At 41.9% G+C, this 25,932-nt stretch overlaps 1 protein-coding gene across 2 annotated transcripts in view; it reads right to left on the bottom strand.

The window, feature by feature from the left end:
* Window positions 1-1,778: 1,778 nt before the first annotated feature.
* GAD1 (glutamate decarboxylase 1) overlaps window positions 1,779-25,932 on the bottom strand; it is a 41,278-nt gene continuing 17,124 nt past the window's right edge. Inside the window, exons 6-16 of one of the 2 annotated variants that reach the window (XM_047770446.1) lie at window positions 18,966-19,078; window positions 17,716-17,831; window positions 17,552-17,631; window positions 17,273-17,327; window positions 15,669-15,785; window positions 14,165-14,229; window positions 10,819-10,897; window positions 9,120-9,269; window positions 6,575-6,682; window positions 4,993-5,082; window positions 1,779-3,130 (exon numbers count right to left, since the gene is read on the bottom strand). In XM_047770446.1, the coding sequence (XP_047626402.1) occupies window positions 2,957-3,130; window positions 4,993-5,082; window positions 6,575-6,682; window positions 9,120-9,269; window positions 10,819-10,897; window positions 14,165-14,229; window positions 15,669-15,785; window positions 17,273-17,327; window positions 17,552-17,631; window positions 17,716-17,831; window positions 18,966-19,078 (1,147 nt within the window). In that variant the 3' untranslated portion in view covers window positions 1,779-2,956. Of the gene's footprint in view, window positions 3,131-4,992; window positions 5,083-6,574; window positions 6,683-9,119; window positions 9,270-10,818; window positions 10,898-14,164; window positions 14,230-15,668; window positions 15,786-17,272; window positions 17,328-17,551; window positions 17,632-17,715; window positions 17,832-18,965; window positions 19,079-20,362; window positions 20,549-25,932 lie in introns of those variants that run through there. The other variant, XM_047770445.1, reaches the window with a different exon arrangement.

Below are 25,932 nucleotides of genomic sequence, written 5' to 3'. Positions count from 1 at the left end.
CTCATAGAGCAGGGACCCAGATGCCAGATGACAAGCAGTTATCTAAAACTCTGCCTTTGGAGTTCCCGTCGTGGCTCAGTGGTAACGATCCTGAATAGGATCCATGATGATGCGGGTTTGATCCCTGACCTCACTCAGTGGGTGAAGGATCCAGTGTTGTCGTGAGCTGTGGCGTAGGTTGCAGACACAGCTCAGATCCTCCATTTCTGTGGCTGTGGTGTAGGCCAGCAGCTATAGCTCCAATTCAAACCTTAACCTGGGAACCTACATATGTCATGGGTATGGCCCTAAAAAGCAAAACCAAAAAAAAAAAAAAAACAAAAAAATTGTGCCTTTGTTACTTTGACCTCTTCTCCCCCTAGACCAGACCCTAGATGAGAAAATATAGCTAGGGAGTAGAAATCTGAGCTGAAAGAGTAAAAAAGGGAACTGAATTTACTCCACCACCATGTTCACCTCCCTTCTCGCACTAGATTGCAGCCTGAAACAGTATCAGAGGGAGGAAGGGGAGAAATTCTATATTGCGTGAAAATTTGAAGTCTTGTTTATTACACTGAGCTGAACATTCAGTTGGTAAAGTGAGATTCTTTCTGTGGCTGAGAGGCCAAAAAAAGCTATGGAGTTGGCCTGAATTCAAGCAGGGGCATAGAGAGAATCAACTCACAGAGGGGATTTGAAGAAACAGTAAGAGAAAGAATAAAGTGACTTTCTGATCATCTTCCTATGGATCCCAGCTTGTTTAATAGAATGGTTACATGTATAATCAACATGCTAATTACAAATGACTCATTTAATCCCTACAAGTGCCAAACAGGGAACTCCTTGTATTCCAAATGAGTGAATAGTATTATCGTTGCTTAATAGAATATTGCAGAAAATGGACCCTAATTACCTAATGATCCAGTACCAAACACATTTCCTGAGGAAGTGAACTGGGCCTACTGTACAGGCATAAGCAGCAGGGAGGCGCAATTCTGTGAGCGTAGAGGTATTCAGATGCCACCGACATGGAATGATGGACAATCCCTATGAGAAGGAAAATGTGTCTGCCAGGCACACCTCTGCAATCCCACTGCTAGAACAGCACCTGCGACGGAGGAAGAAAACGTGTGGAATGACTGAGTGAACAGACTCCAAGATGCAGACAGGAAAATGGAAAACAGAATGGCTTTTCTCTCTCCAGGTGTGAACTGCAAATTTTATTAATTAGAATCTCAGTGGTCTGGAGTTCCTGCTGTGGCTCAGTGGAAATGAACCTGACTAGCATCCATGAGGATGCAGGTTCGATCCCTGGCCCCGATCAGCGGGTTAAGGATCCAGTATTGTCATGAGCTGTGGTGTAGGTTGCAGATGTGGCTCAGATCTGGCGTTGCTGTGGCTGTGGTGTAGGCCGGTGGCTACAGCTCCATTTGACCCCTAGCCCTGGGAACCTCCATACGCTGTGGGTGCAGCCCTAAAAAGCAAAAAAAAAAAAAAAAAAAAAAAAGGAATCTCAGTGGTTTTTAGACAAGGGGCTTGGGAACCTGAGAACGTGGGTTGAGTCCCAAATTAATAAAGGTTCTGAGCATAAAGGAATAAAGGTCCTTCCTAAAGTCAGCTAGTGGAGAGTGAGTGGCCTGTGGTGATCCCAGGAACTATTCCTGGAAACCACTCTTTCTGCATTAAACACATACGGGAAGAAAATTTTGTTCAAATTCTCCATGGAGAATTTTATTTATTTATTTATTTGTTTATTTGTTTATTTATTTATTTATTTATATTCTTCTTGCATACTCTAAAATGCACAGTGTGAATTTCCTTTCTTCAAAAACAGTTGTGAGCCTGGTCAGTTTATCTGAGATCTTCAGAAGGTCTTCGGAAACATTGCCTTAGGTTTGAGCTAAGCGAGTCACAGGGATTGGTCATGAACTACTACAAAATTACAGGAGATCTAGTTACATCTAATGGTTACTAAAAAGCATAGAGAACACCAGACATACGGCCAGACAGAGAGAGTAATAGAAGAGCAGATGCTATGCAAGTGTGGGATTTCCATATATATGACATTATGTACAAAATCAGAGCTCTCTTACAGACAGTAAACTTATGCTTAAATTATTATTTTAAGGGCACTCTAATATAAATACAAGTCTCACTAATTTTCATCTTTCTCTTTGGCTCACAAGTGCACGAAAATACCATAAACAGTTTCCAGAACTTACTGCGTTAATATATAAATAAGATACATTACAAATGAGAAGAAAATACAAGACGCCTCTTTGACATGGTAAATCTCTGAATATAAATAAGCAAATATTTCATTTACCTATAGTTAAACGGTCAGGGAAAGCATTAAATGTGTTCTCCACCCCACACAAATTAATCCCTAAAAATACAGCAATAGTACACCTCTAACAACGACTCTGCTACTGTTTTCCCCTAACAGGATCCTAATGGGGAGGGCGGGCCTCTTGTCACCCAGGGGTGCTTTTTCTCATCCATCACCACTTCGGGTGGGAGAAATACGGACAATGAGATCGGCTCCTGCCAACAGCATTGCCCTTGGTCCCGGACACACGGCTTTTGGAAAACACACCTTTCCTGGGGTTGTCGGGCAAGGTGGTTTGCAGCGCGTTTGGCCCCTCAGTAACCGCTGAAGGTAAAGTGACTTCCCTTGGAGTGGGAGACATGCTGTGATCTGTTACTAAGCCACACTCACTATACATACAGATTATTTATAGAGAGAGGTATGTATAACTGTACATATATACTGAGTTCCTAAATGTGCAACTTTTTAAAAAGAACATGATTTCCTCTAACTCTAACAAGCGTAAGCAAGGTTTTAACAGGATTCTTCAAGACAGGATGTTTTCCCTCAACGAAATGGCCTATGTGTTTCAATGACATGGAGAGGTTGATCTAGAGCGCCAGGGGGGAAGAAGGGGATTCTCAGATACGCGGGTTCTGTGGGTGGTGATTACAGATCCTGGCCCAGTCTCTCTATCTCCTCGATGAGGAAGTCGATGTCAGACTGAGTAGCGGCGGGGTTGGAGATGACCATCCGGAAGAAGTTGGCCTTGTCCCCCTGAGGCTGGTAGCCAACCATGGTTGTGCCAGACTCCATCATCAGGGCTTTGATTTTGGGGGCCACCTTGTGAGGGAAAACACAAAACAAAACTCAAGACTGATAGTAACGCCATACTTTTTTTTACAATGCAACCCACTTCTTAGGTGGAAGAAAGAGCAACTTGTTTTTTTCTTATTTGTGTTGACATTGCCATAAAGGCAAAGAAATATTTTATATCCAAGTTTCTACAGTAGCTAATATCTAATGACTATCTTTAAAAAAATGAACATACAGGAGTTCCCATCGTGGCGCAGTGGTTAACGAATCCGACTAGGGACCATGAGGATGCAGGTTCCATCCCTGGCCTTGCTCAGTGGGTTAAGGATCCGGCGTTGCCATGAGCTGTGGTGTAGGTTGAAGACATGGCTCGGATCCCACGTTGCTGTGGCTCTGGCATAGGCCGGTGGCTACAGCTCCGATTAGACCCCTGGCCTGGGAACCTCCATATGCCACGGGAATGGCCCTAGAAAAGGCAAAAAAAAAAGAACATATAGTTGATTTACAATGTTGTGATAGCTTCAGGTGTATAGCAAAGTGATTCACTAATATACAAATATATATATTCTTTTTTTAGATTCTTTTCCATTATAGGTTATTATAAGATATTGAAGATAGTGCCCTGTGCTATACAATATGACATTATTATTTACCTATTTTATATATAGTAATATGTATCTGTTAGTACCAAACTCCTAATTTATGCCTCCCCACCCCTTTCTCCCTTGGTAACCATAAATTTGTTTTCTATGTCTGTGAGTCATTTCTGTTTTGTATATAAATTCATTTTTTTTAGATTCCACATATAAGTGATATCATATGGTATTTATCTTTCTAATTTACTTTGCTTAGTATGATAATCTCTAGGTCCATCCATGTTGTTAAAAATGGCATTATTTCATTCTTTTTTATGGCTGAATAATATTCCATTGTATATGTGTACCACATCTTCTTTATCCATTCTTCTGTTGATGGACATTTAGGTTGCTTCTGTGTCTTGGCTATTGTAAATAGTGCTGCTATGAACATTGGGTGCATATACCCTTTCAAATTAGAATTTTCTCCAGATATATGCCCAGGAATGGGATTGCAGGATCATATGGTAGTCCGGCTTTTAGTTTTTTAAGGAACATCTCTACTGTTCTCCATAGTGGCTATACCAATTTACATTTCCATAAGAGGAATTCCCTTGTGTAAGAGGGTCCCTTTTCCACACCCTCTCTAGCATTTATTGTTTGTAGACCCTTTGAAGTGGCCTCTAATGACCATTTAAGTCTACACAATCATAAATTCCTACAGAAAGTACTGTACAATTGAATTTTGGTCATCAGACATAGGACAATGATAATAAAGTCAAAGTCAAAAACAAAACTGAAAAGTTCATATAGGCAACAACACAAATTAAGGCTTCTGGATAATCTAGTGTCTAGGATACTGTCTGGCACATAGTCTGTGCTCAACAAATATTTGTCCCATGGTTAGATGAATGAAATATTATATAAATTAAATACAATACAAACAACTATAAATATACAAGATAGAAATCGACAATGAGAATGAACCAGCATTAGAGTAAACTTGAATTTAGCAAAAGATATTTTAACAGACATAGTTTAATATGGAAGTTCCTGGGAATATGTATAGGATTCAGTTGCCTGCAGATGACCTCTCTGATGACAAACACCAACCTAAGACAGGAATGAATCCTCCAGAGGTTCCCATTGCATCTGAACTACAGCAAGGGAACAAGATGAAGAATATAACAAGATGCCTCCCTACCACCTCAAGCCATTAGTTTTTACTTCTCCCACATTAGAAAGACAAACTTGTGTGAGGATGTTCTTAGAGAAATTGCAGAGGGTTAGATGAGACAAGGAAAGATTCCATACCCTGTGTAGTTTCTCCCGTCGCTCAGGGCTATCTGGAACACCCCTGAGGCTTTGTGGAATATACCAGAAACAGACGTTCGTATGCTCAGGCTGCAGAGATTTTCACAAACAAGCACACATACAAACAAAAGAGAAAATTATGAGAACCTGAGAGAAAGTAGTTCCAAAACCCCTAAGGTCCCTACTTGGGAGAACAAAGCCTAGTTTATCTCACCATATCCAGCCAGACAGCTGTTTCTTGCAACCAATTTTCCAGATGACTAAAGTTACCTACCTTTAAACATTGAAATGTTTAGAAAAAACTACATTTGGGTTGTTTAAAAAAAATTAGTGGGGAGTTCTCTTGTGGAGTTTTTGGCCTTGTCCCACAGCAGTTTTGGTTGCTACCATGGCAAGATTCAATCCCTGGCCCAGGAACTTCCACATGTGGAAGAGTATTCTCCATCTTGCCATTTTGTAATGTCTCGTATGTACAAGATGCTTAAAACATAGTTACTTTTATTGGTACTGAATATTTCTAGTTAATTTGATGGATACTGAACCTTCTCTTGACCACTCAGGATTATCATAATCAACAGTAATCCTGGTTCTAAACCATAAGACAGGGCTCACTGAGATGCCTAGTACTGTTTGGCATGACTGCTCTCAAGACTCACGCTTTTCGAGTCCTTCTGTATTCTTGCTATAGTTTTTCAGTTTCCTTCCCAGTTGCTGTCTGCCCTCACAGTGCCTGCCTCTCACAAGCTGGAGAGATGACACCTTGTTTTAACCTGATAGCAGAATGTTCAAAATAGTGTAAATGATGAGAGCGAGGCCCCAGAGGTGAAACGCATGAGCACTGTATGATCGACTGGAATTGCTCAGGGCTCCTTCTTGCTCATTTGGTGACTCTCCAGTGTGTTCCTAGTGGTTTAGGTGCCTGATTAACTGACTAAGTTGAATGTAGGCAGTGTTCTGCTACACTGGGTTATGAATGGATTTTCTTTTATTCAGTACTGGCTCCTATTCCAACTTTCTTTATCTAGCTGTGAGCTCCAATAGGGCAGAGACGTTACATGCTTTGGCCACTACTGTATAGCTTAGCTGCTGGCCTGAGGCAAGGCACACAGCAGGCACTCAGCCAACACCAGAGTGATAAGTACTTTACTGTGTGTGATGTGGATCTGAACGATTTTATCTTGCTTTCCTCAGAATGAATTTATGTAAAGTGGAACTTCATTTTAGACCTAGTCTTGGAAGACAAGGCTATATCCATCCTACAAGCTTCTTGGAACTGAGGAACACTGTATTATGGAGGTACAACGTGATAATAATAAGACCCAAGAATGATAAAGGATTCAGACCTGCTAAGGCTGCTCTTTGTCTATGAAGGGCTAGCTGAGAGCTACACTATTTTAGAAGAGGAGAAGGGGAAAAGTCATCCCAATGCTGCTGGAAGAAACATTCAAGGACACAGAGGGAATTAAATGAAGAATGCATAGAGTGAAAATGCAGAAGCCAGCTTCTGGCCATGTGCTTTCAGGAGCTTCCCTCACAGATTCTTCCAGAAATGCTACACATCTAGTCCAGGATGACAACTTACCTCACCATCGAAAACCATCTCAAATTCTTCTCTGTTTTTAATCTTGGCATAGAGGTATTCCGCCAGCTCCAAGCATTTGTTGATCTGATTTTCAAATCCCACTGTGCCCTGTTTTAAAAAAGAAAAAGGCGGAAGTTCCTGTTGTGGCTCAGCAGTAATGAACCCGACTAGGATCCAAGAGGATGAGGGTTCGATCCCTGGCCTTACATAGTGGGTTAAGGATCCCGTGTTGCTGTGAGCTGTGGTGTAGGTCACAGATGTGGCTCCGATCTGGTGTTGCTGTGGCTGTGGCGCAGGGGGGTGGCTACAGCTCCGACTGGACCCCTGGCCTGGGAACCTCCATACGCTGTGGGTGCGACCTAAAAAGACAAATAATAAAATACAGAAAAATCATGTTTGTTGGTCAGAAGTTGAATTTCTCTGTGGTGCTAAGAGGGCTACGTTCTCTTGGTCTATTGGAAATATGCACAAAAGTAGTCACAGAGATGGTTACCAAGAGCCGTCTCGTTAAACGTAAATGTGTATAGCGTCCTCACAGCCTTGCATGCAATAAAGTAAAGTGTGCCTAGTCTCTTTTGAAGGTATTCTAGCCTCTGAGAAGCTATTCTCAACAGGGCTTTTAGCTTCTTGCTAGTAACTCACCACTCACAAGCTTTGCCTGGACCCGAAGCCCATTTCTGGTTTGCTTTAGGATAGCACCACCAAAACTATTGTCTATGGACTGAGTCCAGTACACAAACTCAACCAATCCATGAGATGAATACCGAAGTTGAGATTAAGGAAATAGAAACTTATACAGCCATTTAACAGAGTAATTTTATATTGACTGAAATCTCATTTTGCTTTACTGGCCGGGCCCGTAGCATGTAGAAGTTTCCAAGCCAGGGATCAAACTTGTGCTACAGTAGTGACCCAAGCTGCTGCAGTAACAACTCTGGATACTTCACCTGCTGGCCACTGAGAACTCCCTGGATCTCATTGTTAAAACTGATGTTTATACTTTGTATGGCTTTTTATTTCACTTTTCTAGCAATTCATCTTTATTGGATTCATCTATGATAGGTTCAAAAAAACCCAACTGGTTCTTCACCACAGAGAGTTGGAATGATATTTCAGAACTCACCTTCCCCAGCAGGAAACCCTGACTAAGCACATCCCCCTCACTCCCAGGCAGGCTACCTGCCATGGAACACGCTATTACCCCTTGCTGCTGACAGGCATGCAGGCAGATGGGGAAGCCACTGGTCTGAGCACAAGCCCAGAGACTGCAGTAGCTCCAACTGTTGACAAACTGGCTGAGCATGAGTTTCCAAAGCCAGCATGGCTGATTAGTAACAGCAGCACGGGGGTTGCTGAGTGGGTCAGTGTTAATAAGGAGAGCAGATGCACGAAGCTTGTGGGCTGCTAATGTGTGTGCCTGGGCCGGATCCAACACTGGCAAAGCAGCAGTCACTGCCAAGCCGATGCCCTGGCCAGTCCACTTTCCACTTGGGGATGAAAGCCTGCACTAGGGTCCCACCTCAAAAACCAATTCACTGTGAGCCAAACTTCCGGCACACAGTTCAAGGAGTTATTGTTAGGCAAAACAAAGGCACAAATTACTGAGACAGGCCATGTGATTATTATATTTTTGAATGATAGAGCTACTTCTCTTGTTGCAATTAATGGCTATTTATATGCTTAAAATACCTCTGATTACTTTGGGGTAGAAATCAAATTTGGACTATTTCTATATTAAGACAAAAGAACTTAATGAAAGGAAAAAACTAATAATCCATTAAAGTCTTCCTACAGAAGAAACACTTGATATCTGGCTGGAAAGCCTTGTTGCCTTTTAATTTATGGTAGATAAATAAAAACAATGGTTGCAACATAAGTCTGTGAAATCAAAAATGTCTTTACTTGATTGCATACAAACATTTCTGAAACAAATAGTCACATGGTATTCCTTGCCCTCGCCCAAAATTTGGGGGGAATTCCAATGGTTTGCTTTTATTATTATTTTTTTCTAGATACAGAAATGCAACCTGAAAGACTGATGAATGCAGACACAGCATGCCTCATCTAGGATTTCTTAGCATTTTCTAGAAAAGGGCAAAAAAGCGCAGGTAATGGGAAAGCCATTATTTAAACAGAACTTAAAACTGTCAGACACATCCCATGATTCGAGGCCTCATAAGGGAACTTGGGGTTCCACACAGAATAATGCAGTAATTTTATCTTTATCTCTTTCTCTGCATCTGCACTAAATAATTTCAGTGTCCCTAAGGACTGCTGTGGAAGTCCTTATCTTGGCAAAATTTTTAGGGCTTATAAGAAAACGTCATGCCAATTCAAATTGAGGAGACCGAATGGAAGGAGAGAAAATCTGACATAAGAGATAAAGTTATTTCATTCACAAACAAAGAAAACACAGTTAACTCAATGATCTAGATATTGATTACGCACATAATGAATTATCTGTGATATATCTTCGCCTCTCTTTTGCCAGCCAGCCTGTGCAAATGACGTTTCTGCTCTATTTCCCGAACACCCTCCTTCGTACCTTTGCTTTCCACATCAGCCAGAACTTGAAGATGTCCACATGGCGGCCACACTGAATGGCCTTGTCCCCAGTGTCGTAGGAGACATCATACTGCTTGTCCGGCTGGAAGAGGTACCCCGCACACATCTGGTTGCATCCTTGCAGGATACCCTGTCATGGAAACCGAGAGAGGCATGCATGGCATTCACAGGCCAGGGGTGGGGGTGGCTTTGGAACAGGGCAGGATGGACTTGAGGACATACACAACCTCTCTTCTAATGTCTTACGAGCCCTTGCACTTGTTCTGATGTCTTCTAGAACTACCCTTGGAAGGGCGAACCACTTTCGCCCACTTTCCTCTGTCAGTCTGATTGGAAAAGGATCTTTTATCTCCGACTCCAACAACAAGGGCCACCCTACTGTCCCCCTAAGGGGCATCTGGAAATGTGTGTGGACGTTTTGGGTGATTTCAACACCTGGGAAATGCTATGGCACTCATTCGGCAGGGGATAGAAACTCCCTGTAGAGGGTAGTCTCATGTGTGGAAGAATTTTCCTTCCCCAAAGCACCCTTTAAAAAGTGTTCCAATCCTTTCCAGGATCTCCCATGAAGTTAACAGGCAGTCTACTAAATAGATAAACAGCAAGGACCTACCACATAGCACAAGGAACTATACTCAATATTCTGTAATAACCTATATGGGGAAAGAATCTGTAAAAGAATATCTACCTATCTATCTACCTACCTACCTATATCTATGCATCTATCTGAATCACTCTGCCGTACATCTGAAACTAACACAACATTGTGACTCAACTATACTTCAATTTAAAAAGTTGGAGTTCCTGTTGTGGCACAGTGGAAATGAATCTGACTGGGAACCATGAGGTTGAAGGTTCAATCCCTGGCCTCACTCAGTGGATTAAGGATCCTGTGTTGCTGTGGCTGCGGCGTAGGCTGGCGGCTACAGCTCCGACTCAACCTCTAGCCTGCGAACCTCCATATGCCACGGGTGCGGCCCTAAAAAAGCAAAAAAAAAAAAAGGTTCCAAAAACGCCACCCCAAACCCCCAAAAGCAGGCACTTCACTTAGGAGTGGAGTAAGGAGCTTATGCGGGTTCTGGCCCCCCACAGGTTGGTGACAGGTCTTGGAAAGGTCTCAGTGCACAAAAGTTTTTCTGGAGGAACAACGCTGTAAGGGCAGAGTCCTTAAAGAACAGACTTTGCTACTAAGTCATTTACAGAAGATTTTTGGTCATCATTTCCTATTCCCCTAAGTTGACATTTGTAGTTGTGGTTCCACCTAATTGGTTTCAGCTCTTGGGACCACAAATTCATGCTACGACCTCACAGTATGTTCCACCACTTTCTGCCCTTGTTGAGGTGAGAGTTGGCGGCTCACCTGTTCCCTCTCCCTTTTGTTTGAACAAATGTGAAGGAATGTGAAATGAAATAATGCCCTTGTAATTTTGTCCCTGGCAGGGTCCTGAGGGCTGAACAAGGGCTGAACAAGGACAGGGCCAAGCAAGAGGCCAGAGGAGGTGCCACGGTGGCTGAAGGCTAACAGATCTGGCAGGAAGGAACAGCCATGGCAGTCCCAGCAGGGCCGTCAATCCTATGAATTCCTCAACAAACATTGGAAAAAGGTCCTGTGCGTTTCTCTTCTCGTGCCTTCGAAAGGATGTGCAGGCTGCCAGCTCATCTTTGGGGGATGTACAGACCTTTTCCTTGACGAGGATGGCAGAGCACTGCAACAGCACGCCCATCATCTTGTGAGGGTTCCAGGTGACCGAGTCAGCCCTGAAAGGAGCACATAATTCTCTGAGGAGAAGAGAATCTGAAAGAATATCTATCTATCTACCTATCTATCTATCTATCTATCTATCTATCTATCTATCTATCTATCTATCTATCTATCTCTATATCTATGCATCTGTCTGAATCACTTTGCTGTACATCTGAAACTAAGACAACATTGTGACTCAACTAGACTACAATTTAAAAAATTCCAAAACACACACACACACAACTCCCAAAAGCAGGCACAGGAGTCAGCAAAAGGCAATGAACTGTCCTCTAGGGGAACACGCCGCATACCCCAACTCAAGTTTTCAACACCCAGTCCCCTACATTGACTAATCAAGTGGTAGACAAATATTTTGCAGGCAGTCTCAGGCTACTAAATGGCAGACTGTTATGAATACTAGCTATCATTGAGGAAGAACATTTATTATGTGTCTTATCATTCTAAGAGCTTTACAGCCATTTTATCAGTGCAGTGTCATGGTTAAGCTCAAGCTTTGGAGCCAGATGGCCCAAATCTGAATCCTGACTCTGACATTTTCTAGTTTGGGCAAGTTACTTAATTTCTTTGTGCCTCAGTTTTCCTGTCTGTAAAATGGGGAGAATAGTGATAAAGGAATTGAATAAAGGATAAAATGAGTCAATAAATACATAATGCTAATAACTGTGCCTGGGACACGTAATTCTTAAAACGACCCTCTGATACGGGGACTGTTATCATCTCTGTTTTAGATGGAGAGACTGAGCCACAAAAGGGTTCAATACATCACCCAAAGTCACAGAGCTGGGATGTGTTGGAGCCAATATTCAAGTTCAAGGAGTCTAAATGCAGAGCCAGTGTTCATAACCTCTCCACTAGACCGCCTCTCTCTAGGCAGCAGATTTGGTGTCTTTCTCCTTTCCTGTTCTTACTTGTAAAATGAGCTAGTGATGCTGACCTGCCTCCTGATGAAGTAGTATAAAGAGTGACACCTAAAAGCAAGGATCAATTGGACAAGTCGAGGCTTTCAGTACTTAGCAGCAATGTTTAAATGCTAAATAAACATGACTGTGCTAGTTTAGGTTGCAATGATAGCTTAACAAGCATGGTCTCCTAGCAACTGCATCACTCTGTCAGACACAATTAAATGGTTAAGGAGCACACTAGCTAGGACATTATGGAAACAACTAAGTGTAATGTATGATGATTAAAACTTGGGTAACTCCTTCCCAATGGCCTAGCCCACAGCTGGGATTTGTGCTTTAATACCTGTGAAAGATGTTTTCCACAGACACAGCAATTGGCTTGGAATTATATTGCCTCTGCTCTCCCTAGAGCTAAATTCCTGCTGTGAAATTTTAACCTCTTCATCTTGCTTAGGTACATTAGAAGGAAAATAATTTAGTGTACATGTGACCACAGGGCATATAATGTATTTTAAGCAGAAGAGAGAAAGGCTTAAAGTACTTTCTCCTATGTGAATAAAGAAAATCTCTATCAAAGAGACTTGTGAAAAGTTCTAAGGAAAGTTGACTAAAGGTTTATCTCATTAGAAAGCATCAGTGGAGTTCCACGGTGGCCGAGTCGTTAAGGATTTGCCATTGTCACTACTGTGGCCTGGGTTTGATCCTTGGTCTAGGAACTGCCACATGCCGTGGGCATGGCCAAAAAATGCATAGCTTATTGTATGTTGAGTCCATGTTAATAAAGCAGTTAAAAAATTTTTTTAAAAGCATCAGTGTCAAGCCGTATTTAAAAGGTAGCGAATTTAAACCATTTTCTCATAGCTATCACCCACTGTATCATTAAACAATTATTTATAGATATCATAAAATGTCTTAAATAGGTTTTTTTGAATGTCCTAAAGGCCTAAAGTAAATGATTCTTTGGTGCTTCGAGTAGAAAGGGGTAAGACATGATGTAGATTGAATTTTCTTCGGAAGACACATATGCTTTAAAATGTTAGAAAAGAAAAAGTCCAGTGCAAAATGTTTCAAGTTTTCCTCAACTCGAAGAGGGATAATGAAAATTGCTTGAGAAATTGAAGGCTCGGTTGGACTGACTCATTTACATTCAAGGTCTTGCCCTCCAAGTGAAGGGCCATATAACTATGCTTCCACGAGTCGGTCCTACTCACTTCCATACTGGTCTCTCAAAACTGAAACGCAAAGAAAGAAGCAAGGAGAGGTGACGAATACCCAGGCCCCTGGAGCGCTTTCCCTGGTGCCTGCCCCTGGCCACCTCTCCACCCGCAATCTGCTCTGACCTCTCTCACTGTGCTCCAGCCACACTGGCCTCTGGGCTGGTCCTTCCTCCAGCTTGCAAGAACAGTCCTACCACAGGGCCTTTGCATCTGCTCTTCCTGCCACCTGGAATACTCTTCCTTGTACCCGTGCTTCCTGTCTCCCTTTATCCCAGTATCAACTGAAATAGCGCCTCCTCAGAAAGGCCTCTGACTACCCTAACACAGCATATGCCTTGACAGATGAAATTTCTCCTGGTTTGTGAACATCTAGTTCACTGGACAGTATGCTTCAGGAAGGCAACTCTTTTATCTGATACCATCTTCCATATATTGCCTTATTTTTTCTTACATGTACCAGGTACATGTTTTTTAGGAAAATGTCACAGGTGTCTGGGCTGAAGTCAGGTCCCTGGGCATTCACATCTTCACCTGCCTGGCTCGGGTCAGGTGCTCAGTGAAGATTTGCTGAATGAATCAGTGAATCAATGCGAGTTCATTTCGGGTCAATATTTAGGAGTTAGGTCAAAAATCACATTTGACTTATAACACTCACTGAATTTAAATGATGAACACGAAAATAAGTACATTAGGCCAATTGAGTGCCCTTTCCCCAGCAGTGAGCTTAATGAGAAAGAAGGATGCAATGAATGAGTGCTTCTTTCCAGCCCTTGGTAAACTCCCATTTAGCCTCCAAATCCTTGCATGGGTAAGTAAGTCTCTCTTCTCTCCTACCTGGGCACCTTGCAATCGCATCTACTGTCGCGCTTATCACATTGTGTGGTAACTATTTGTTTACTTGTCTTGCTCTCTGTCTAAATCATGAACTCACTGAGGTGAGAACTCATTTGACTGAGAAATCAATCATCTTTGATCATTTCCCAGTGCCTGGCAAACAGTAAGTGCTCCATAAGTGCCGGCTGAACGAAAATGAGCTTAGATTGAACGAGACGTTGGGGCTCAGGGCAGGGAGGTTGGCGGCCTCAGCGGCATGGCGTGTTCGAGAGCCTGAATGAGGGGAGGCCCTGAGCTCAGCCCTTACCTTTCTATGCCACTGAGTTTGTGGCGGTGCTTCCTGGACATGAGCAGCCCGCCACCCCAGGCAGCCTGTGAGGACAGAGAAAGGCTTGAGAGAGGGAGCAGTATCCTGGGAATCTAAGCCCAGTCCTTCCACACTTCTAGCAAAACAGGAGCCAGAATGTAAATGGCCAAGCACAGGAGCTTCTCTGACAAAAGGAACCCACACTGACTGTTCCAGCAGGGGCAGTCATCATTACTCATTGTTTATCACCTCTCCTTCAAAAGTTCCTCCACGTTAACATCAGAGTAGCTGTGTAAGTGATACAGGTAAATGAAGGCTGAGCCTGGTGCTAAGATCCAAGGCCTGACGTGCTCTGGAAAGCCAGGGCCACCAAATGAGGCCTCCGGGTGGCTCTGGGAGTAACAAATGGGGGAGAGGCTGTGATCTGATTCTGCCAAGAGTAGAATTCTAAGGGCTCCTGAACAACTCAGAGGACACAGCCCTGGCAGGCGTGGAGGTCCCACAACCACTCCTGCAACAGCAAGACGTTTTTGGGGGCCCCCGGTGCTTATTTACCAAGGAGCTTGGGACATAATGTGACACAAGAACAGCCTTTGTTATCATTTGTCCAATAGCAGGGCAGATCACCCCACTGTCTAGTCGTGAGATGTTAAATCCATAAGAAAATGGAGAGACGAAGAGAAAAAACATGCCCAGTAACACATGTGAAAAGATACTTTTTGTGTTTCTGGGAAAATCTGGAACTAAATCTGTCTTTTTTTTTTGTCTTGTCTTGTTGTTGTTGTGGTTGTTGTTGTTGCTATTTCTTGGGCCACTCCCGCGGCATATGGAGGTTCCCAGGCTAGGGGTCTAATCGGAGCTGTAGCCACTGGCCTACGCCAGAGCCACAGCAACGCATGATCCGAGCCGGGTCTGCAACTTACACCACAGCTCACGGTAACGCCGGATCGTTAACCCACTGAGCAAGGGCAGGGACCGAACCGGCAACCTCATGGTTCCTAGTCGGATTCGTTAACCACTGCGCCACGACGGGAACTCCTGGAACTAAATCTCTTAACTTCTATACACTGTCTTATTTTTCCTATATGTACCAAATATGCAGCTGTTTAAAAGGAAAGTTCACAGATGGCTGGACTAAAGGCAGAGAGCTGAGTGTCCAGATTCAAAATCACAGCTGCTTTCTATAGGTTGTATCTTATATTTTTTTTCCCTCTGAAATCAGTTGTATTCTACTCTGTACCCGTTAGTTCAGACAAGAGCTTTCTGGGAAAGCAATAGAGAGGAAATTCTAGGATGAGCCACAGAAGACAGCAATTGGCCAGGAAGGACCAGGCGAGCCCCAGAAGATGGATGGGCCTGTGTATGTGCCCGCCAGGAAGGGCCTGCTGGCAGCCAGAGACGTGTGGTGTGGAGAGAGGTGATGGGAGAAGCTTGAGGCAAATCATAAAGCAGCACTACCTCCACCCCCCGGATGGACCAGGCCACTCTGAGTTATAGCACTTACATCGACATGCAGCCAAAGGTTATATTTCTCACATATATCTGCAATCTCCTGTATCGGATCAAAAGCGCCATAAACAGTTGTGCCAGCGGTTGCATTGACATACAGAGGAATATATCCCTGTAAAGGAAGAGAGAGCCTGATTTCCAACCTTGCTCCTTTCCATGTGCAGGAGAAGAACTGCAGGACCATTTATTTCTAGCAGATCAGCTAGGCTGGTGTGGTATCAGATACTCCACCTGGGAACATTCTCTGTCGGTTCATTCGTTCATTCCTTCATTTACCCAACATGTATTTTTTGAGTGATGTTTGCATGCCAGACCCTGTTGTAGATGCTGGGAATATAGCAGTGAGTACAAAAGACAAAGATTTCTGTCCTCATGGAGTTTGCATGCTAGTGGGGAGTGACCAACAAGCAACAAAATTAAACAAGTAAAATAAGTAGCATGTTTAGTAGTGATAAGTTCTAAGACAAACAAGAGAACAGGAAAGAGTGATTCTAAGTGTTTGGAGTGATGGATGGGTAGTTCTGAATGTCACCTGGACCTTGCAGGTGTTAGAAGCTGTGCTGTTCTAAGTGTGTTGATATAATAATAATACTGAAGCACAGTTTGGTTATTAAAAACAGGTCTATACATACACTGTTTCCATAATAGTGGATACAGTAAAATTTTGACGTGAACAAGAAATAAAAGAGAAAGTGGAAGAATAAAGCTCAGTCCTGGGAACTCCCCTACTGCCCCTTGCTCAGTCCTAGTGACATTTCCATCCACCTCCTCTGCTGAGACCTGAGCAGAGGTCAGTTAGAGGAGGTATAAGAATGTAACCAAAACAATGATGAGTTAGTAAATGGCCTGAAAGCTACGTGATAGAGCCTTGTGGACCGATCTGTTTTATGTGATTTTTCTGTTTAATAGAATTTATTGAGGCTGGATTCACCACTATCATGGGCTATCTGCCAGGGCATGGAAGCACTTTGCTAAATAGAATCCTAACCTAAAATGATATTTGTTAAAATGAGATTACACCTAACAAGCAGTCAGTGAAAACCTCAATTAAGCTATCTCTTCATGATGCTTGGGCAGTAAATTTATTGAAGTACATTGAACTAATCATTTAGCACAATGAAGACAGGAGTTCCTGTTGTGGCTCAGGGGAAACAAATCTGACTAGCAGCTATGAGGACACAGGTTCAATCCCTGGCCTCACTCAGTGGTTGGGATTCAGCATTGCTGTGAGCTGTGGTATAGGTTGCAGACCCCAAGTTGTAGTGGTTGTGGCATAGGCCAGCAGCTACAACTCTGATTAGACCCCTAGCCTGGGAACCTCCATATGGCGTTGGTGCAGCCCTAAAAAGACAAACAATGAAGATAGAACAAGCAGTTTAATGACTGAATTTTTCACTAAAAAACTGAAATTATATAGACATAGCTTTAAAGTCAAGTCATCACATAAGCTGGAGATAAGCAAACACCTGAGAAAAGAACTTTAGAAACACAATAAAATTATCTCTTACATTATCAAAGACTTTTATTGTCTAGGGCAGAAAGAAGGTATTTTAAAAAATTTGTATTCACCAGGGTTTAGATGCACCACAGAGTACATACCTTTTGCTTGGCTTCAAGAATTTTTGCCTCTAAGTCAGCTGGAATTATCTTCCCCCTGTAATTATTGTAAAAGGAGAGAAATTAAAATGAAGAATCAATGAGACTGCACATGGAAAAAAACTTCAGCAGCAGCAAAAAGTAATTTAATCGGATATTTTCAACAGACCATTAGCAGCTTGGCACACTGTACTGAGTCAGTCCTTAAGCACAATAAAACAAATTTAACAGATGAGCACATTTAATACATCAAGAGCCTAATATTCACTCTCCCCTGCCTACCTTTCATTGCACTTTATCAAAATCACATTGTCAGTTCCAAAGCCAAGGGCAGCCCCAGCCTTCTTTATGGAATAGTGACTCTGCAACAAACAGAGGCTTGAGGTTAGATGTTAGAGAGTCCCTTGGAAAACACCACAGTCCATCAGCAAGATCACCCAACTCACGTGTTCTGAGGTGAAGAGGACCAGCTTGGGCACCGCTGCCATGCCCTTGGTCTTAACTTCCGGGAAGTACTTGTAGCGAGCAGCCATGATGCTGTACATGTTGGAGATGGCTCCCCCTATTGGCAAGCAGACACATTGAGCAGGGTTGGGACTCCCTCATTAACTGCTTCTAACAACAGAGGCTGAGGTGGTGTCTCAAGACACAAGGGAGGTCAGAAAGGGGAAGGACAATATCCTGATAGGTTTCCCTATTGCCAGAGCTTCCCTCTGGGCCCTTTGCCCTGGAAATACAAATAATCACACTCATTACCAAAGCCATCCAGGCAATTTGGCTGAAGGTGATTCACCTACTCCAGTGTCTATCCCACCTGAAGCCTAGAAAGAAATATAAGAGGGGGCAGCAGCAATGGCTGAGAAGAGATAGGTGAGTTACAACTTTCTCGTTTCCACTTTCTGTTCAATCTATTTACCGAACAAAGATGAATCTTTTCTCTGAGTCAAAGACAGAGAGAGAGAAAGCAATGGAGCCTATGGAAGGAAACAGTGACATTGCCTGGATACTCTCCTCAAAGAAGAGCCCAGCTGAGTTACTGAGTCATTTAGGAGAACTCCAAGTGTGTTAAAATAAAAACAAACTTGTGTTTACGTAAATCAAGATGCAAGGAGAACTGCAGTAACCAGGTATTTCTGGCCAACACAAACAAGTCATGTTTGCATCAATTATCTGACAATTAAAGAGGCAAATCTGTGGATGGCTTGAGTTGGCTGGATAATTGCAATTTTTCTTTTTCTCTTCCTCTTGTACATAATCACAATGTCTCTGAAACCACCTCAAACTCTCTCCTATCCATAAGATTTTCTGTCCTTGTTTTAAAGATTCTTATTGTATCTATATTGAACTAGAGTTTCAAGTAGATATACTATTCTGGCCAAAATTGATCAGTCAATTCATAATATTGATCCTCAGCCTAATCTAACTGCTATTGACAGATCAGAATTTTTTAGTATGATTTAGACACAGCCTTTGTCAATTTGTACCGGTTTAGGCACAGTCTTTGTCGGTAACTGTATATAAAATGTAGCATTCTTGCTGGCATTCACTCTGACAAAGAAGGTAGGCCTATTGAGAAAGTATATATTTAAGGTCATTGATCATCTACAAACCCACTTTGTGTTTAATGTTCTCAAGGATCCCAAGGTTCCATACTGTAAACCTTGAGGACAGTTGGGGAAGGAGAACAGAAACCTACCAGGAGAAAATATCCCATCACCATCCTTATTTGACCATCCAACTATCTCTCTCATCTTCTTAAGTGTTATTTGTTCCATGAGGACAAACACTGGTGCAATTTCATAAGTAAACCTGGAAAGGTGGTGAGAAAAAGAATGAAAATAAAGAAATCAAACCACTTATTTAGGGAACACAGATAATTGGTTTAGTATTTGTACTTGGGTTCAAAAAACAAAAGATGTTCAAAACCACCAAAACAATTCATTCCCTGGAAATGCATTGTCACCAATCATAAAATGTCAGAAACCAGCCTGGGTTACCGAGAGAGGTGGTAAAAGTACCTGCTCTGTGATTCTTCACCAATGAAATAGACTCTTATTTGAATGGACTGTCTTAGGTGTGGTCCACCCAGAGAAAGAGTATGAAAGAAAATGACTTTTCTGGGTCCCTTTCACCTCTAAGGTTATAGGATGATGCAAATGCTAGTTGAAAAAATGTATTCTAAGTTCTACATGAAATTGGTTTGCAACATTTTTAAAAAATTGACTGCCAATTCACACTTGTGGAATCTATAAAAACCAGAGCCAAAGTCTGTCTTTTAAAAACAATGTAAATATCTGAAAGCCAACTGTGAAGATAATTGGAAATATTGACCCAGGTTTTAAAGATCTCAATATAATTATCTACATGGTTTTTCTACTCATAATCCCCAAGGACAGCTATGTTTCTATAATTCTCTGAAGTCAATATCTGTCAAGAATAATTATAAGTGATGATTTTCTAATTACCAATTACAAAAAAAACCAAGAAGAATGTCAACTGGCATACACAGCTAACTGTGGGCATCAGATATACTGGCAGGTTAGCTTTGTCTTCTAACTAACTGATTTAAAAGTAGCAGACCATGCTCTTCTCAAAGCAATTCAAAACAAAAGCACCGTCTGGTGACTAGTCATTGAAACAAGATCATGGTACCAAGCATAGGGCTTAAGAGAAATCAAAGAAGGTCCATCTACAGAAAATTAAGCCAGGAAACAAAAAAAGATATTCACTGACTGTGAGGCTCTTTGTTTTTCATCTTTTTGCTTGGCCTTTTTAAGAAGCATTAGTTTGCGGGCTCGGCTCAGACCATGTGCACTGAAGAGAGATTCCTAGACTGACTTGGTCGAGTGATGTGGGAGACTTTATCACTGGTTAGGGTGTTTAGGCTGAATGCCAGTGCTGAGGACCAATGGGAATTTTTGCTGGCTTAATGATTTAGAAAAGCTATCTGCAAGGATGAGGTACCAATTGTTGTACAAAGACATAGGTGAAGGTACTAAGTTTTAATCATGGAGAAAAGTAAAGCAAATCAAATTAATCACATGGTGGTAAAAGAGGACAAAAAAATCTGGATGGATCCACAGGGTATAACTCTTGGTAGAAGAATTTTGCTTCCAAAAAGAATATGTCCATTTTCCTTGGGGGACCCTTAAAATCTAGGGGAAAGACCCTTGGAAATCATGTGTTCAGTTACCATCACCTCTGGAGGTCACAATCATGCTTTGGTTCTGCTCTGAGCCCCATCACCGTAGCAACCAACACTCCCTCATGTCTGATGGCCTGATAAAGGAAGAAGAAGAGAAGGATTCCTGGTTTAGCCTGTGCTGCTGGGGGTACCAAGAGGCAAACTCATGATGTGGTTCTAATCATTTGTGAACAAATGCGTTATCAACAGTGCTGGAAATGTTGGAACGGCAAACGTGTTTGCATGGTGGAGAGGTACTGGTGGCAGTGTGTGTGCTGGAGTTGCACAGTAGCAAATGAGAAGGCACTAGCATACGGCAAGGAACAAATGGAATCGTACACTGTAACATCAGAACCTTATCAAGGACTAGATGAAAGCTGGACTGGAGGCAAGTCAGTACAGGAACCACATGGGGAAGGGAGAAAGGATGGGGCTGAAGGCCAGAGGGTCGGTCTACTTCATGATTTGAATCAATTTAGGCCCCAGGTTTGCATGAATTAGTCTTCCTACCTAAGGGCCAGGAACACAACCATTACTCTAAGGATCAGGAGGAAGAGTCTAGAAAGTTTGATCATGAGACTATCTTATCTCATCCATTTCAGGTTCCTTATTTATGCCAGGTTCTGATTCCTAAACCTTTCTTTCAGTTCTGTTCAACAAATACTTAATGAATGATAAGTCTCTGCCAAGTGGTTTCTTACGTACTGAGGAGACAAAGATGTTATGAGATGCCATTCTCGACCTTGAGGAAGAAGCTTACTAGGATGAATCCAGCATCTGGTTCTTGGCCTTAGCTACGTCTTACATGATAGTCTTTGCCTCGGTCTGAAGGACCAGTTACCCCACAGTTAATACCAAGCTTATTCTGATTTGTGACCTTAGTCCTAGAAGCTGGTAGACTGCCTCAGGGCTGCTGAGCCTCAGCCAGGCCTGAAAAATGGGCTAATGTGGTGTCCCCTGTTCCTGACACTGCCTCTGAACCAGCCTTATCATCCTGCCCTGTGTTTACAACTGGGAGTCTGCCTGCACCCCAAAACCTTAGAAGGTCTTGAAGTTTACCCTAGTGGTTCTTAACTGAGGTCACAGACACCTTTGGGATTCCTAGGAAAGCTACGGTCCTTCTCTCCAGGAAGAAAATGAGGATCTGCACATCGCTTTGTACACACTTGGAGGAGAGTCTCCTCTTGCAACCGGGACTCTGGGTTGGGTACCCCTTCCCTAAATGACAGATGAAAATGAATAAAGTCAAGAGATCAAAGGTCAAACATATGGATTCAGAAGAAGATGATTAGATGCTAATGTCATAGTAATAAGATGACATTTCAGAATCAGAGGCTAAGAAACTAAACCTGCCAAAAGCTCTAGGTTGAAGCATAAGAATATGAGATTGAAAGTAAGGGCTTAAAAACTGTATGACTGTGACATTTAGGTAGTGACACTAAAGGAGAATTTCTATATTTTGAGTGGGGTCAGCCCTGTTTTAGTAGTTCCATTTGCCTTTCCAGTTGAATTCACTTTAAACAAAGACAAACTGATTGTTAAGCTGACTTTCTCTGGTGGCAAAATCTGGTGATTGCTAGCCACTATCAAGTTTTCCCTTCCTTCGTTCAATTTCACTTGGAGTTGCAATCACCTAGCTCAAAGACCACATTTTCTAGCCTCCCTAGGTGTGGACACAGGATTAAGTTCTGGCTAAAGAGATGCTATGAGAAATGTCCCATGGAGCTTCTGAGAAGGTTTCTTATAAGGAAACCCCTTTTGTTTCCCTTTTGCCCTCCTTCCTTCCCTCTTGTCTTTCTTTCCTTCCTCCCTCCTTCCACCCTCCTCCTTCACTCTCTCCTCCCTCCCTTTCTAGTCCTGGAACACATAAGCAATGGCTAGAACTCCAGCAGCTAGCCTGCACCATGAGGTGACTCTGAAGATGAGAGCCATACGCCTCAGTATGGATCAGAACGGCATAAGGACCCTGCATCCCTGCATCCTATATCCTGCATCCATGGAGATGGCCAAACCAGGAACTTCTTTAAGGAAAGAAAGAAATCATTATGTTGACTCTCTGACCTGACACTCCTCTGAGATTTCCATCCTTTCAGATGTGGTGGGTGGCACATCTTTACCTTAAAAGATAACGCACCTTAGTGAGCCCCTGTGGTGTCCAGAGATGATGAGAGACAGAAACAAAAGACCTGGGAAGTTGAAGGGAGGGGTCACAGATGGCAACAGTGACATGTGGGGTGGCTGCCTTTCCCGGATGTGAACACTGCACCCTATATACACTGGGCACTTGAGCCCGGTGCCTTTTTAGTCTTCAGCACCACCCTATGAGGTGGATATAATTACCCCCCCCCCATTATTTTGCAAGAAGAAATTGAGGTTCAGAGACATTCAGTGAACTGTTTTAAGATCTTACATTCAGGATGTTTTCAGAGCCAGAATTCCAAGTCCTTTACATCACAGCTGCTTTTCTATGACAAAGGAGAACTACTTACTGTAGGTTGTTCTCTAACAACCTGCCCACTGGTATTAAATGACTGATAACCCCAATAGAAAATTTATCCTGTAATTTATATGAAAATAAAGTGCTAGTTGCTTGACCTCATAACCTCTTAACAAAGGGCTGTGATAGATCTTGCCATTAAGATTATATATTGTCATCAGGTACTTGAGGGCAGGCTGTTGTTTACACCTGGGCTCTGCTCAACCTGCACAGGAGACCTTGCCTGGAAGGATGTATCTCAAAGCTGAATGCATAAGCAGGTGTGAAGCCATGAACACAAATGTTCCTTCTGTTCTGACCATCAGATACCTTATGTCTTGCCACTTGGATTAAGATATTAGATAGTCCTTTTGAAGAAACAATACTGAGGAATAGAGTTATTACTCTCTTTTACCAGCACCCACCAAACTTGATAGTAGTGCAGGTCAAAAAAAAAAAAAAAAGAATATATCACTAATCAAATCCTACTCAGCCCCCCAAAATCTCCTTTTGCCATTCTTCTCCGGACTTATTTTGAACATTATTCCCAGTTGGAGAAGGACTTGTCACAAGGAGAAAATTTCTGTATAAGCTCCTGACAGCGCTGCCACATTTCATGATCTTCCAGGGGAACTGGCTTAGAACAATTTTTGGATAATAGTTATTACTTCTTCAGACAAGGCCTTGTCTCTAGAACTGACAGAAACTATTTCACTATTTTAAATAGCCTTCGCTATCGATCTGTCGGAATCAGCTCATATTTTATAAATATCCACTGTTCAGTACAGCTGCAATTACTATGTGCCATTTAGTTGGATTGGCCTTGACCTTAGATGGCTGGAATACATTTTAGCATTTCATGGCTAAGCTGAGGTAAGGAAAGAGTAAGGGGCTTTGATTTTATGAACACACACACAAAAAGGAGAATTAGTGAGATCTCCTCAGTTAAAGAAAAGCCTTTTAGGAGAATGTGTGGTCATAAATGGTTTTACGAGGTGAATTCCTTTTATTTACCTTGAGATTGAGCTATAACATATTAGGAAATCATAGCTGAGAGGCTTACAGAATACACACTTAAAGACATTAGGTGAATTCAGTACCTACATTAATAAAGGTACTTGGGCTTTAATGGATATATACATCTTAACTCTATTTTCCTCATTTATTTTCTAAATACTTCAATTAAAAAAAAAGGAGCTGTACTTCCTAATTAAAATGGTTCCTTAGTGTGAGATGTTCCCATTACACATTAGTGTCTTTTTGCAAGTTATAATTAGCATATTATGATGTCTGATATATTTTTAACTCACAAACCATAAAGACCGTAAAGATTGCAAAGGGGAATTACTGTTCGAGGAGATCATATAGGCGATTGTATCTTTGACCCGATTTCCTCCTGGCCCTTTGGAACCCCAGTGATCCAACATGGACATGCCGTGAAGTTAACCTTGACTTGCAAGCAGGGAGCAGGAAAACCATTTTGTTTTTCAATTAATTTAATCTTTTATGCCTTTTAGCACTAATGACTTCACTTGTCACATTTGCTTTTTAAATTTTGTCATTGTTTTAAGTTAGCAAACAAAGCAGGCATCCCTAATTAATAGAAACTTTTCTGAATGTAGCTAAATATTTTGAGTCATGGCACTAAACAGCTTTGGAACACACACAAATCTATATATAATTTTAAAATGCCCTTTCAGATTTTGTGGCTGGTAGCAGTTTATTTAAGAAAAATAGAATACTTTGAACTTTAATAACTTACATTATCTCTTGATGTCAAAGGGAATTTCTCATTTTAAATAATAGTACCCTTTCACTGAAATTCATTTTTCAAATCTACTGTATCACAAACTTAAAAAGTAGATGGTTATTTTCCAAACATTTCTACAGTGACTAAAATGCATATAATTCTTATGCGCTTTTCTTTTTTCTCTCTCTCTTTCTTTCTTTCTTTTCTTGCTTTCTTGCTTTCTTGCTTTTTAGGGCTGCACTCACGGCATATGGAAGTTCCCAGTCTAGGGGTTGAATTGGAGCTATAGCTGCTGGCCTACACCACAGCCACAGCAAAGCAGGATCCTTGCAGCGGCTTTGAACTATACTACAGCTCACGGCAACGCCGGATCCTTAAGCCAATGAGCGAGCCAGGGATTGAACCCGCAACCTCATGGATCCTAGTCGGATTCATTAACTGCTGAATCACGACAGGAACTCCTGTAATTATTTTTAAATTACTGCAATAAACTTGTCTTATTATTTCCCTCTAAATACTTTCACAGAATGTGGTACCACTGTCTGGATATATAGACAGTGGTTAAACATTATCATAGTGGTGAAAGAAAAGACAGTACTCAGAAGGCTATGATGACCCTCGAACAACTTGCAACCTGTCCTTGACTCCAGCGATGGCATGTTTGTAGAAGAAAATATGATCGATTACCAGACGACTACCCGGGTGGTATCTGCACACCCATCCCCTCCTATCCTCAGGATCTTAGAGTCAGTTTTGTATAAGTTTACAAGTACTTAGAAACAAAGGCCTTGCCTACTCAAATAAGTACGGAAAAAAACATCAAGTTCAGAAAAATAATTATTTTGAAAGGAATATATAGTGTATCACAACATGAATTTTGTCTTGGAATTTTCAGTTAAGCAATAGGTTGATCAATAGGTGGAAGAAAATATGACCCAAATGACAAGGATCCATATGCTTAGATGGAAAAATGGGCCTAGATCATACTTTAAAATATGCCAGCTTTAAATATATCATTAAGAAATATGGAGTCTCAGATAAACAAGTACTGGGGGCATTATATTAACACTGCTGTATGATATACGGGAACATTGTTAAGAGAGTAGATCCTAAGAGTTCTCATCAGAAGGAGAATTTTTTTTCTTTTATTATATCTATATGAGATGATGGATTTTAAAGAACCTATTATGGTAATCATTTCACAACATTTGTAAATCAAATGATCATGCTGTACACCTTTAAAAAAGGAAATA

This window comes from Phacochoerus africanus, chromosome 3, assembly GCF_016906955.1.
Source record: "Phacochoerus africanus isolate WHEZ1 chromosome 3, ROS_Pafr_v1, whole genome shotgun sequence".
Classification (NCBI taxonomy): Eukaryota; Metazoa; Chordata; class Mammalia; order Artiodactyla; family Suidae; genus Phacochoerus; species Phacochoerus africanus.
The sequence above is the reverse complement of the archived record's forward strand: the minus strand, read 5'-3'. Positions and strand labels throughout refer to the sequence as shown.